The 14,635-nt window shown below is 37.7% G+C and overlaps 1 protein-coding gene across 15 annotated transcripts in view; it reads left to right on the top strand.

Annotated features, from left to right (window-relative positions):
• CAMTA1 (calmodulin binding transcription activator 1) overlaps window positions 1-14,162 on the top strand; it is a 986,830-nt gene extending 972,668 nt beyond the window's left edge. For 9 of the 15 annotated variants that reach the window (XM_031010096.3, XM_031010086.3, XM_055383486.2 and 6 more), the window contains one exon: window positions 10,925-14,162. In XM_031010096.3, coding sequence (XP_030865956.3) covers window positions 10,925-10,988 — 64 coding nt within the window. In that variant the 3' untranslated portion in view covers window positions 10,989-14,162. Of the gene's footprint in view, window positions 1-120; window positions 152-10,924 lie in introns of all 15 variants that reach the window. The other 6 variants (XM_031010110.3, XM_031010103.3, XM_031010092.3 and 3 more) reach the window with 1 other exon arrangement.
• The last annotated feature ends 473 nt before the right edge of the window (window positions 14,163-14,635 follow it).

Raw genomic sequence — 14,635 nt, 5'->3', positions numbered from 1 at the left:
CTTTCTTTCCAAAAAAGAAACCATGTTACATTCTTTTTTGTTGAAATAAAGCTATTTATAAGATTTCTGTTGTGACCCTCACGTGCTAATAGCTCTCTGGTGTTGTTTTACTGTCTAAAGCCCCCTGGTGGACCATAGGCTGTACAAAAGGGTGAGTTTAGCTGCCTGCTAGCCAGTTTCTCTTCTCTTCCATTTTCAGTATTTTGCTTTTTGCTTGCTTGCATGAGGCTGCAGCCTAGGTATGCCAGTAAGTTTCACATCCATTTTGAATGAAATAAAATCAAGTAAAAACTAACCCTAATTACTAACACTGCTATTTTATATGACAGGAGAACAGTCGCATACATTAGATGTACAAATGCATGAGTGAGTAGAAGGGAGGGCCGTTCCAAACCACTGCAGGGCATGCCGAGGATGCGGTGGAGGAAGCCTCAGGACGAAAACAGGGCTGGCGGGCCACGTACACGGCCAAATAACGCTGCGTTATACGAAAACATTCAGCCAGTGGCTTTTTGTGATTAAGATAATTTGCCACATGAAATTTTCTCAACGATTGCTTTGTCAAAATTTCTAAAGCAAGGAGGCTCACTAGGAGGTGGTACTAGGGTTTTTTTTTTAAATGAATCTGTTTCTTACTGAGAATGACTGTTTCCCTATACCCTGCTCCTGTGCCTGCATTTTCTAAATCTCTCCCTCCCTGGTGCTGTGAGGTAAGTCACTGTACAAGGCTGCCCTTTCAGAACAAACCCAGGACATTCATTATATAATAGTGAACTGGCCTTCCAGCACTTGATGGGAATGCTGAATAATGAAAATGTGGTGTGAAATGTCTCGAGTATTTATATTCTACATAACAAGAGTAGGGATTCCAATAGGCTTTGAATTTTAGAGAAATTACAATGAGTAATTTTAGTTCCTGAGATTTTAGAATATGATGCTAGTTTGTAAGCAGGGCAAAAGGCAAAAGTCTCCCAGAAGCAACCATAGTGTGTTTGAATTATAATAAAAGATTTAGCGTCCGAAAACCATTTTTTCAAAGCCAGGAATAGGCCAGGTACAATGGCTCATGCCTATAATCCCAGCGCTTTGGGAGGCTGAGGTGGGAGGAGTGCTTGAGCCCAGGAGTTCAGTGCCAGCCTGGGCAACATAGGGAGACTCCATCTCTACAAAAGATAAAAAATTAACCAGGCGTGGTAGGGCATGCCTGTAGTCCCAGCTACTCCGGAGACGGAGGTGGGAGGATCATGTAAGCCTGGGAGGTTGAGGCTGCAGTGAGCTGTGAACATGCCACTGCACTCCAGCCTGAGCAACAGAGCGAGACCCTGTCTCAAACAAAACAAAACAAAACAAAAAAAACGCCAGGAATAGAATTCATCAAAATTTAATTAATTTAAATGAATTTAGATTAATTTGACAACTTGTTTCTTATATATAATCTTAAGAGAAAAAATGAGTTGAAATTATAACATGGGAATTATCTCTATCAACTCAACTATATTCAATGCCCCCTCTTCTTAACCTTACACTAATACTTTATTTAGTCATCTTTAAGATTTCTGAGAAAAGGTCATAGTTCAAAAAATCTTAAAACTGCTAATGTTTCTGGAGATATTATTTCCCATCTAACTAGACTTATGTTGGTGCTAATCTTTATTTATTATATTTTAACCCAGAAGTTGGCAAATGTTTTTCTGAAAGGCCAGATAGTAAATACCTTAAGCTTTGTGGGCTGTATGGTCTGTCCCAACTACTCAGTTCTTTTAATGTAGCAGGAAAGCAGCCACAGACAACACATAAATGAATGGCTATGGCTGTGTTCTAATACAACTTTATTTATACAAATAGATACTGGACTAGATTTTGGCCCACAGGTTGTAGTATGCCAACTGGATGATAGAAGAATTTAGTTTTTATAAGTTCTTCTTAATAATGACCTTAACCCTAGATTTAAAAGCCTTAAAAGGGCCGGCCATGGTGGCTCATGCCTGTAATCCCAACACTTTGGGAGGCCGAGGCAGCTGGATCACTTGAGGTCAGGAGTTCGAGACCAGCCTGGCCAATGTGGTCAAACCGTGTCTCTACTAAAAATACAAAAATTAGCTGGCCATGGTGGCATGCGCAGGAGAATCTGTTGAACCCGGGAGGCAGAGGTTGCAGTGAGCCAAGATTGTGCCACTGCACTCCAGCCTGGGCGACAGAGCAAGACTCTGTCTCAAAAGAAAAAAAAGAGAAAAGCCTTAAAAGCCTTAAAATTTTAAAGATTTAAAGGCTTATCTATTTAAAACTATAAATAATTGCTAAAGGAAAAATTTGTTTTTTGGGGAAAAAAAAGCAGCTATACTCTTACGTAAACTTAACTAATTAATCCTCTCTAGACTTAGGGAATTGTTCTCAATTAAAATATTTCAGGTCCCTTGTGATAGAGCTGGCTCGGAGACGTTTTTTTTGAAATGTAAGAAAAAAAGAGGACAAAAATCTCCACTTCTCCCTCTATTCCCTCTCACCCTCTGCATATATATATAGATAATCTTTCTTTCCATTTTAAAAAACCTCCAAGAGAATAGATGCATGCCCTAGTGTTCAGTTCAACTACAACTTGTAGTATCATGCATGTTATATGCAATTAATATCACCTGCTGCAAGGACAACATTTTTACGGGAGGTGGTTGCTTATGCGTTTTTGAAACTTGTTAGTTTCTGGTATGTTAATGACCGTTTTTAAGAGCACATTTTCAGAAGGTGCTTTTCAATGCAAACCAGAATCCCAACCTCAATTTCTTTAATGCCTGCTGCATTCTATTGTGAACTCCTAAAACTCCTACTCATGCATGGAAAGTTGGAATCTCATGACACCCCTTATGCCTCACGACATCTATGCAAGTTTGAGAGATAGGGGCTGAGAAGGTTCCTTCTATCCTGGTGATATTTAGCTAACTCTGTGAACCAAGGAATAGCGTATATATGGCTTTGTATGATTGCCAATAAGATCTTCTCTCCCTCGTTCTTCCGTCGGAGAAGTCACAGTGGCACTCCCTCTAACAATCCCCAAGTTGAAATTAGTCTTGGGAGGCAGAGCATTCTCTGAGGAAGATTTATAGTCCTGGAAATTATGTTAAGATAAAATACTTATTTTTGGGCCGGGCGCGGTGGCTTACGCCTGTAATCCCAGCACTTTGGGAGGCCGAGGCGGGCGGATCACGAGGTCAGGAGATCGAGACCATCCTGGCTAACATGGTGAAACCCCGTCTCTACTGAAAATACAAAAAATTAGCCGGTTGCGGTGGCGGGCGCCTGTAGTCCCAGCTACTCGGGAGGCTGAGGCAGGAGAATGGTGTGAATCCGGGAGGCGGAGCTTGCAGTGAGCCGAGATGGCGCCACTGCAGTCCGGCCTGGGCAAAAGAGCGAGACTCTGTCTCAAAAAAAAAAAAAAAAAAAAAAGATAATATACTTATTTTGTTAATTTGTAAAGTATTCCATATTTAAAACATGGTTTATACATTGAAAAATAATATTTTCCCAGCTACTGGAGGCTGAGGTGGGAGGATTGCTTGAGCCCAGAAGGTCGAGGCTACAGTGTGTCATGATAGTGCCACTGTACTCCAGCCTGCACAACAGAGTGAGACCCTGTCCCAGAAAAGAAAAGAAAAATAATATCTGGAAACTTACAGAATTAAATTTTATGGGACAGTATTTGTTAAACACTAATACTGACCCAAACTCCTACATCAGTGGAGCAGGGGGAGATCTAAAAAGGCAGAATTAAGGCACGACAGACAAATTCCAGCAGCAGAGCAATCAGAAAATACCACTTGTGTCTTGAAATGTTTAGTCTTTGCTTGGGGAAGGCTAAGAAAAAGCACCAAATATTTTTCATTGAGTACAGCTCATTTTTATCCCCCCTTTCCTTCAGGCCTACCTCTTAATTTATCCAGTAACTTAAAGTGAAATTAACAAACTCTCGATACTGTCATCAGGGTTTTTGGTTGTTTTGTTTTTTGTTTTTCTGTTTTTTTGTCTTGGACACAATAGCTGTGTTTAGGAGAGAACTTTTGTTCTACACAAAGAGATTATTTAAATTCACAAAAGTGATTTCTCAGCAAATGACTGAAGGATTTTTAAGGTTTAAGAAACTTTCAAAGTACATATGCTGAAAAGATACTTTCATTTGGATTTTGAGTATTTCTAACAGGATATTATTCAGTTGCATAGAGAAAAACCAAGATACCTCATATGTTAGCAGGTAGTTCAGTTACATAACAGATTTATCCTCAAGGTATTGAGACTTGCTTGACCTAAAAAATAAAAACTAAAATGCCTGTTTTTCTAGACAGAAAATGTCTTTCCACTTCTCTGAGACATTTATTTTTCGTGGATAGTAGAAAGTGTTCTCATAGATGAGTGACACCGCTCTTTGAAGAGCAATTTCTAGACAAATTCCTCCTTTCCCGATACGAGACACTATTTCCGTGAGAAGGCTTTATAAACCGTAACAATCACTATGGGTGTTATTAAAAGCAGTGGGAATGCTAGTATTTAATTAACCTATTTCTTATAAACTGCTGGCCTAGTCACCTGTGTTCAGTAAAGGCAGGTGCAGTTATTTTACTGGAATAAAACCTTAATTGGAGGAAGAAGAAATAACACTTTTTAGTCACATATTTTCAAACAACATATTTTCTTTTTATTTGAGAACCGGGTTTCCAAACACTTTGCCAGAAGCTGGTAAGTAGTGGTCTCAACAGAGCAGCTCTGCCGTGTGCTTCTGAGAACAGCCCCGGGTCATAGCTGCACTGGGTCATTACCAAGTTCTGAAAATTATGCTTACACTTTTGGCTGTTTTATATACACTTTTATCCAAGGGACAGTTCTCTAACAATGTGGGGAAGTGTACTGAGAAGTAAACAGTGCTCTAGGGTCAACAAATGTGTTCTCACACTTCCGTAGCTCAATTTGGCATGAGGCATAGTTTCTAAGTGGCCCGATGTGTTCATGAGAAGTAAGACGTGAATGTGGGATGTGTCATCATGGATGTATTTTAAATCTCCAAAGTAATTTTGTCTCACTTGCCTCTTTTAGGAAATGAATATTTTTGGAACACAGTGGTGTGTGTTAAATTGCAGACAACATGCTCTGTGTCATTCTTATTGGGCCTCTCTGTCTTTTTTGTTTTGCAATCCAAATGAGATTTCTGGAAAATGGCAAGATCTCTCTTTTCCTAAATTCCCCACAAGCTATTGCAGCTCTCAAAGCAACAGGTAATAATCAGAAAGCCGCATCCGCTGCCCTGTCTATTTTTGACGTCCAGCATTGCGAGAATATTCCCGCTGAACTCCACTGACTCATGAGACATTTCTCTGGCTGAGCATCACTGAGTAGATGTAATGAAGCAGCTTTGCCTTACGCTTTACCCATGGAGCCATTGTTTGCTACAAGTTTCTGAAGCAGGCCTACTTCATTGATTCATAAATGATCATTGGACGTCTGATGGAAGTAAACCCTGTGGGCTTTTGCTGGCTTTCAGTGCTGTTGCTTACGACATCACTTCAGTACATTACGATGCAACTTTTTGGGAAGGGGGAATTGAGACTACAATGGTATCCCAGAGTGGTGATTATTCTCAGCCTAGAATGCTTGGGGAAATACTGGGATTGTCTTTAATGTTAATAGCTGAATGGTAACAGGTCAGTCTTGCTATTCTAATTACTGTGAGTCTGAGCCAATAAGAGTTCTACTTTGCAAGTTACTGATAGGAGTCAGAAATGTGGCCGCACAGCTCTGCTGAGGGCAGCACTGGCGCTGTGGGAACTGTAGCTTCTGTCCTGCATTGCCTCTATGAGCTCAGGGAAGACTGCTTTGCCTGTCTTCTGTGTAAGTGAATTTAGAAGTAAGTGCAGTTATAATTTTTTTTTTTAGATAGCCTGGACATTTTTAGATTCAGTTCTTTCTTAGCCCTGAATGAGTCGAACAGTTGTAATTCCTTAAGAGAACTGAGCACTCAGCAACCCTTAGCTAAGTGTGTGTAACATAACAAAAGTTTATCATGTACCTGTGTTCCAAGTTCTGTAGATATGGTGACCACAGGTCCTGGATTTTCAAGTCTAATTCCAATTTCAAAAATTCTTGTCTATATTTACCAAGTTTGTATACTGAAAAATTTGCTTACAACATAGGTAATGTTAATGAAACCAATTCAGTCCATTGATTTTGGTTTCAGTCTACAAAATTGAATTTTTTTCCTTCCACTGAATTTTTCAGTTGTTTTTATATAATATGAACACAGCATTTGTAAGACAGATTAGTAACAGACAGATAGAAAACCATCTAATTCACTTTTTTTTTTTAAGACTGACAAGCAGCTCATGCCTGTAATCCCAGCACTTTTGGGGGCTGAGGCAGGAGAATTGCTTGAGGCCAGGAGTTCAAGACCAGCTTGGGCAATATATTTAGATCCCCTGTCTAGACAAAAAAATTTAAAAATTAGCCAGGTCTGGTGATGTGTACCTGTAGTCTAGCTACTCAGGAGGCTAAGGCTGAGGATTGCTTGAGCCCAGAAATTCCAGGCCACAGTGAGCTATGACTGTTCCACTGCACTCCAGTCTGGTCAACCCTCTCTCTAAATAAGTGGAGAAAATAAAAGCTAACAAGCAGGAATAATTATTATTACAAAAGCAGCACATACTAATTGTAGTGAATTCTGGAAATACAAATAACCAAGGAGAATCACCCAGAGATAATAATGGTTAAACTTCTATTTTGTATCCTTCTCATTGGTAAAGATTTATTTTTAACATCTGCCTCAATAATCATTCATGTCCTTAACTAATAACAAGGTGATCATAAATTTAGCCATTTGAAACACTCTGATTTGAAACATCTATTTCTTAAAATTTGTTTAAAATTCTAGTATATGTTATTCTAAATCACTTTGGTGATATAATTGTTTTCTGTTTCTTTGGAGGCAATATAACATTCAAACATTATTTTATCCAGTTGACATTTGATTTAAAACAAAACAAAAATTAAGCCCCACTGTCTCATCCTAATAATCTACTCTAAAGTAACATAAAACTTCATTTATGATTTCACTAGGGCAGATAGTAAGCCTCTCAGTTTCATGTTAACTTTCAGAGGTAAGTTAACATCTATATGGTCCATAAATTGCAAATTGGAGAATAAGGCTAAAAATCTCCCTTGATTCTTACACACATTCTTTTCACACATTTTAGGATTCTAAATAATTGTGTTGTAAAATCAATAAGTATATTTTATGTGAGGGTCTTCCCCCACCAAGAATGTTTTTTATTAATAAAATCAATATAGTGTCTTATAAAAGATGACACCTTAGAATTGAGAAAATGTAATTGTTGTTAATTTCATCTCATACCATGGAAATTTTCCAAATGCATGTTTCTTATAAAATCTTTTGGAAAAAACAATAAAATATGATTTTTAAAATACTTCTGTGTTATCCTGGGAGATATTTTTAGAGACAGTGAAATGTTGAAACTATAGGTTTGGAAGTCAGACAGACCTGGACTCAATTCCCTGTTCTGCCATTTATTAACTGTGTGAATTGGGGCAGATTGCTTAATTCCTATAAATCTCAGATTCTGCATTTACAAATTGGAGCTAATGGCAGTGTTGTGAGGACTACATAAAGTAACAGATATTAAGTAACCTGTATAGCTATTGGAATTTAATACTTTTTCTCTCTCATTTTCCCCTTTTTTTCTAATTCCTCCTTGAACGACTTTCTGTAAAAAATGTTTGTGCAATTTAAGTCATTTTGATGTCATGTATAATGCTAGCATACCGTGATAACTTTATCATGAAGCTAAGAACTAAATTCTCCACTTTAACTCAGGAGTTGTGGAAGCCTGGAAAATATATCTGAAAATTGCAGTGTTCTCATTTTTCCTGCGTAGATATTGTACGTGGACATGCACCTCTCCTTAACCTAGTGGTCCGTGAGGCCATCACTAATTTCATAGAGTATTTACATGACAACTTTAAAACCTTATGAAAACTTAACTTTTTAATTAGTTCTGAAAGAAACTGAAAAAACTGCAAAAACAAATGTGACCGTTTTAACTAAAAGAAAAATGTTTAGGGCATACCTCCCCTGACCAGCTGATTATAGATTCTTTGGTATGAAACCACATAAAACATTTCTGGCTTATAATTCACTCTCCTTTTTATTCATCTCAATGATGAACTTAATATTTCTAAAGCATTCCTGTTCATTCGAGAAAAATTGTGAATGTATAACATCGTTGTGTTTATGCTATCAGATTTTGAGTTCAGAATTCCTCAAATTCTAGACATCTCATCAGTGATGGAGTCACTGTCGCATATTTGTGAATGAGGTCTGTGCTAGTGCAGAAAGAAAATGTAGCATTTGAAGTGGCATGCACACGCTGCAGAAATTCAGCAGATAGGTCTGCACAAGTACAGATATTGCATGTCCAGAAGCAAAGTTGGCATCAGTGCATGCCTTGCATTTCCAGCCAAAGGGATGTTAGTATAGATATTGCATGTTTAAAAATTGAACAGACTATAGCATGTTTCAATTTTTAAAAAGCCATTTATTTATCAAGTATGCATGTCCAAAATTAGGGACCTATAGTGATGTACAATTCTATACTGTAATATGACCCAAATTAATCCATGGTACATTTAATTATAAAATTTAAAACTAAATGATATTTGGATCTACTCATGAACATAGCAATGTATTCTAACTGTGCCTGTTAACAAAAAAAGATTCAACAGTTTTAGAGATACACTGTTTGTCACTGTCATTTATAAAAATCACACTAGGACCAAGCTAGGGCTTGGTATATGTAGTAAGTAAATCAGACAAATAAGCAAGTTTTCAAAGATTATAATTCTTTTTAGTATTACTGATAACATCATAAAGCTTTTCTTCTAAAAGAGAGCATCTTCTCTATGAAGAGATTGTATCAACTTTGCAGAATACTCAGAAATGATTCTGCTTGGAAGTGGTAAATATAAATGTTTTCTTAAATTGCTATTATACCATATGTGCCATTCCAGACTCTCAACCTATACAATATAGCAATAACTGATTACTGGTTTTTTCACACTATTTTCTTTCTGCCTGAGTATTATCAGGTTTTACTTGAGGCTGGGCCTGGTAGGCTCATGCCTGTAATTCAAGCACTTTGGGAGGCTGAGGTGGGCAGATCACTTGAGCTCAGGAGTTCAAGACCAGCCTGGCCAACATGGCGAAACATCATCTCTACTAAAAATACAAAAATTAGCTAGGCGTGGTGGTGCGTGCCTGTAATCCCAGCTACTCAGGAGGCTGAGGCAGGAGAATCACTTGAACCCAGGAGGCAGAAGTTGCAGTGAGCCAAGATCGCACCACTGCACTCCAGCCTGGGCAACAGAGTTAGACTCCGTCTCAAAAAAAAAAAAAGTTTTACTTTACTGGTATAACTTAAGATAATAGGAGAGCCTCTTAGAGAATCAGAAAAATATATTTGAGATTATGGCCCTCTGTATAGCACCACGACAAATCCACCTTTTCCTGATCATGCTGTTGCGGTAGAGTATGGTGTCCTAAGAAACTGTTGCTCCTATTTGGCTAAATCAGCCTCTCACACCCATATTTGGGAAACAAATGTTATTATATGGTATGCAGTACCACAAACTGTGACTTACACCACTTGCATTGCCTTACATTTGATCATTCTGCTATTAAGGCAGGTTCGTAATTGTCAGTGTAGAGAAATACTCTTACAGCAGACAGCAGCTTCCCCAGCACCCCATCTACATCAGGTGGCCATATCCAAAAAAACTGAGACTGATTTTTATATTAAAAATTACAGATTGGCAGTGATAATTAATAAGTAATTTGCTGATGTGAACTTTCCATGACTCAGTCTATAACAATGTTACTTAAATTTGTTTACTACAGTATGTTTGATGAATAGAACAAAGTACCTTATCAGTATCGCACCCTATGGCTGTCCATCTGGGATCACTGGGAGGAGGAACCTAAATGTCTTTTTAAGTTATAACGTGGAATGGGAGGAAAGTAAGGAATTATAAAAATCAAAGTCTCCACAAAACCTGTGTGAAGGAGTAGAGTTGTACAGATGTATGATTAGGTTCAAGAAAGCTAACAATCTTGAGTCTATGAACAAAGCAGTAGTAGCTTAATCCCTACATATATTAAAAGCTAAATAGGCCGGGTGCGGTGGCTCACGCCTGTAATCCCAGCACTTTGGGAGGCTGGGTGGGCGGATCACGAGGTCAGGAGATCGAGACCATCCTGGCTAACATGGTGAAACCCTGTCTCTACTAAAAAATACAGAAAATTAGCCGGGTGTGGTGGCGGGCGCCTGTAGTCCCAGCTACTCGGGAGGCTGAGGCAGGAGAATTGCATGAACCCGGGAGGCAGAGGTTGCAGTGAGCCGAGATGGTGCCACTGCACTCCAGCCTGGGTAACAGAGCGAGACTCTGTCTCAAAAAAAAAAAAAAAGCTAAATAAATGCATGTACAGTTTCCCTAATTTACATCATACAGAGTGATAGGACATTAATGGTGGCCCACAAGACTAAAAAGAAAGTTATTTGAATAGTTAAATTTTTATTAAGATAAACATGTGATTGTCACACTTGATTTAATACATTAGACTTTGATTTTGCTCTATTCTTAGAGCGCTTGATGTAGAGCAAAGCTTTAGAATGATTTTTTTTTCACCTTAAGTAGGGTCACGTCTTTTCTTTGAATATTTTCCCCAACAATTTCACAGGAGTTTCTTTTGCCGTCAATCCTCAAAATGGTTTTAGTCTTGGCTTTTCAGTTCAGAGGGAGTGGTAATACCCCTTTCCTTTACTTGGTCACAATTCACTATAGAGTTATCGCCTGCTGTTTTGTTTTGTTTCTCTTCCAGAGTGAAAGAATTGAAAAAGGCCAAGGAACTTGAAGACATACAGCAGCATCCCTTAGCAATGTGACATTGCTTTTCAGACTGTTTTCATTTCTGTTTTTAGCAGAGACATGCAACAACAACACACACGCACACACACACACACACGTACACACACATACAAAATCCCTCTGCAGTTTTGGGGAGATCAGCTGCAGGATTTTAACAGGAATGTTTTGGTCATTGCATTTGCACTTTCATGGACAACTTTTAATTTGATCAGCAAGACATCTTGGAACTCAATCTTCTGTTGGATCACGGGAAATCAAGACACCCAGGAGGAACTGAAAGAGGCTTCCTCTTCTCAGGAAGAAGCCATTTCCTTCTCATATAGGGCTGTATTCAAACATCGTGTGGAACTGTACAAATATTTATACCAAAAATATAGATAAGAAAAGGTGGGGCTATACTAGCAACAAAAAAAGAATGCTGTTCCTGCACCTGCCGGTTATTTCCAAGAAGCTGAATCTTTGGGACTGATTCTCAGTGGAGGGCTTAGATCATACAAAAATCTTTATTGGGTCCGTGTGTTCTCATTTCCTTCACTGTTTATTTTTGTTTGTTTGTTTGTTTGTTTTAATCTCTACAGCACATTTAATGCAACTTTTGAAATCTGCAGGTTTTTAATGTCTTGTGGAAATTTGCAGAGGGGCAGGTGTGTGGTAAACGGGTAATGCATGGGAAATAATGAGAAGCAGCTCACAGAGTTTAAACTATTTTCTTGTCCCCACCACCTTCCAAGAACCTGCGAGGGTAGTAATCATCTTGTCCCCTTTTTCATGTTCAGCACTTTAATTTTTTTGCCTTACTTTCATGTGCAATGAGAATTACTTAAGAATTGGTAAAGCATGTAGCCTTTTTTAGTAACCTTGGAAGCTGTAGTAATTCTAAGGAATCATGAACCTTGCCTGGACATTTGCCACCTAAACGATCAGTGTGGTGCTGCGTTCTGGCCAGTAAATTCCATGTTTTTGGCTATATCTCATCCAAACTGAGCAGTTTCTGTGTATATATAGAAGGTAGAAATGAAAAGTGAGAAAATATTTGAAAGGGATTATATTAATTGCTAAATATTTTATTCACAAAGGTCAATAACATGGCAAGATAAAATTATTTGTATAGTTTTGTCTGAATGAGCGAGAAAAATGTGGATGTACTGTTTGTATATATTGTATATATTAAAACAGAGATATGTGCATGAAATCAAGAAAAAAGAAATGAACAAAAGCAAAGCATTAGTGGCTATGGTCTGTAAAATGAAACAAAAAAACTTTATTTCACTATAAGAGTACTTTATTTTAAATGTTCTTTAGAAGAACATTTTGCTAAAGCATGACTAAACTGCAAAAAAAAAAAAGAGCTACTGTATTTAGACTTAGGAAAAAAGGCAGAGTAACATTACTTAAAAAAAAGGATATGTTTACATTTAATTTTGGCTACCAGGAGTTTAGTTTATTTTATTTAAAATTTTTTTGCCAATGGTGCCAAGTAATGTGAATGCTAATACTGCTTAAGAAAATTAAGTTACTTTTGCAAAACAGATAATCATAAGATGAATCAGTATGTAGCTTAACACCATCCACTCACTCCAACAAAGAACACTTAGAATGATAAAAAAAAAAAAAAACCTGACAAAAGAAATAGTATGAAAAGTAGACAAATGTCACGTTTCCATATCTCCTGCTGGAAATCAGAAAATGTAATAAAATTGCACAAAAAAAAAACAATGAAAAAGATGCAGACTGGTCTTTTAGAGATGGCATGGTATATTACTATTTCCACATAATGAGGAGCCAAAGAAATCTGATGCTTTTAACAATTAAACTACTAATGTTAAATTGAGAGAATAAAGTTCGTATTTGCTGATGCCAGTTTAAAATTCCCAGGTTACGTCTGAGGATCAGTTGGTGTAAAGCTGAGATGTTTTTTCTTGGTTCTGGCTGCCAACTGTGAGTTAAAACTCAAGGCTTGTTGTGAAGCCTAAAAATATTCACAAATAAGCTTTTAAACTGGTGTGTTTGGAAGGAAGGTAGATACAAAAAGATTGTGGTAAAAACTGGGGTCAGTGCTCTTGGTGCCTTTTCTATAATTGTACTTGTTTTTTAATTACTTCCTTTCACTGCCAACCTCGAATTACTGTACAGTATATGTCTTTCTGCTTGTGATCAGCTTTGACAACAGTGACAGCCCCACAACTAGTAGCCACCTGTACATTTGTAAACTGACCTGACTCAATTTTGTTTTTAAATGTGTGGGTTATGTTGCAGCTGTTGCAGTCCCCCAGATACCTATTATTTTACACAATTTGACCTATAGGAGGACACTGAGTAATTTACAAACACAACTGCATTCATAAATGGGAATAGAACGTGAAAGCCAGCTCTTTCAGAATATCCTCTATTAATACTGAATTTAGATATCTTTATTCCATTTATTATGGTACAAATAACTGATGTTTTAACCAGAGTAATGACCTCAGTGGATTTGCTTTAACCCTCACATTTTTTTTAATGTTTCACATGTTACATTATTAGCTGAATACGTTAGAAAATGACAGATGATAGAGACTTCCATAGAATTAAGAGGGTTCTCATGGAGGGGATAGGAAGTAGGTTTAAAGCCTACCAGTGTAACCTACCAGTACAACTGTGAATCCTAGGTGAGGCAAAAATGCACTTCCACTGAAATGAAGCATTTCTGACCGCTTTTTCTTGGTTATGAATCTTAATTTCGAATATAAGATGATAGGTAAGCGCAGCTTTCTTGGATAATCTGAATTCCCAAGTGCCAGGAGTAGGATTTCATTATAAAATTAATAGCTAATCTTATTCTATCTCCTGAAGATTTAATTGCTATTGTTACCCATTCGAAATCAGCTGTACTGTGTGAACGAAATAAAGACAATAATACGAACCCCTCTCTGGCTGCACGGTCGCTTATGGCAGTTCCACACAGTAGTTGGCGCCCAATGGGGGGTCCCTGAGACTTGCATGTAAAACTAGTCTAGATGTCTTCTTTTTTTGTAAGTTTTATTTTTGTAATTGTGCATGTAAAGCATCATTGAATCAATGGATCTGTTGAAGAACTCAGCTGCTGGAAACCATGCAAAATGTTTTGAATTGCCCTTAAAATATGGAAAATGTTTTCTGAATGCTTTATATTCTTTCTGCTGTAAATTAAAAATGAAGAAAATTTCCCCATACTACGTGTGTGTTTTGCTTTAATGTGACCGGGTAGTGAAATCTAAGGTGATGGGCACATGTTTCAAAACATATGTAATAATGTCAAGGATTTCCTTCTGATCCAGATGTAATGTTTTGACATTGAATGTTACATTGTTTCAGCTAGGTCCATGAAAGAAAAAATGTCTTCCAGCCACCATTCAGAGAGCTTTTCCCCTATCTTTCCAGGCACCTCTCAACATGTCAATCATTTGTGTAAGGCAGTGCAATTATTTGAAAGATAAAGACATTAATTTAATTCACCTTTTCAGTTACAATCCTCTAAAGTCTTCTAAAAGGCATTTTCCAGCAGATTACGAACGTCGTCCTTTCTGAGTATTGTGTCATCGCCGCTCCCTTCCCTTTCACTGCAGAGCCTCTCCTTATCTCCCTAGTGCTCCCTCTTCCATCTAATCCATCTGGCCGCTACTGCCAGAGAAATTTTGAATCATGG

The sequence above is a fragment of the Gorilla gorilla genome, chromosome 1 (genome assembly GCF_029281585.2).
Source record: "Gorilla gorilla gorilla isolate KB3781 chromosome 1, NHGRI_mGorGor1-v2.1_pri, whole genome shotgun sequence".
Classification (NCBI taxonomy): Eukaryota; Metazoa; Chordata; class Mammalia; order Primates; family Hominidae; genus Gorilla; species Gorilla gorilla.
This window is presented reverse-complemented; position numbering and strand designations above follow the sequence as displayed.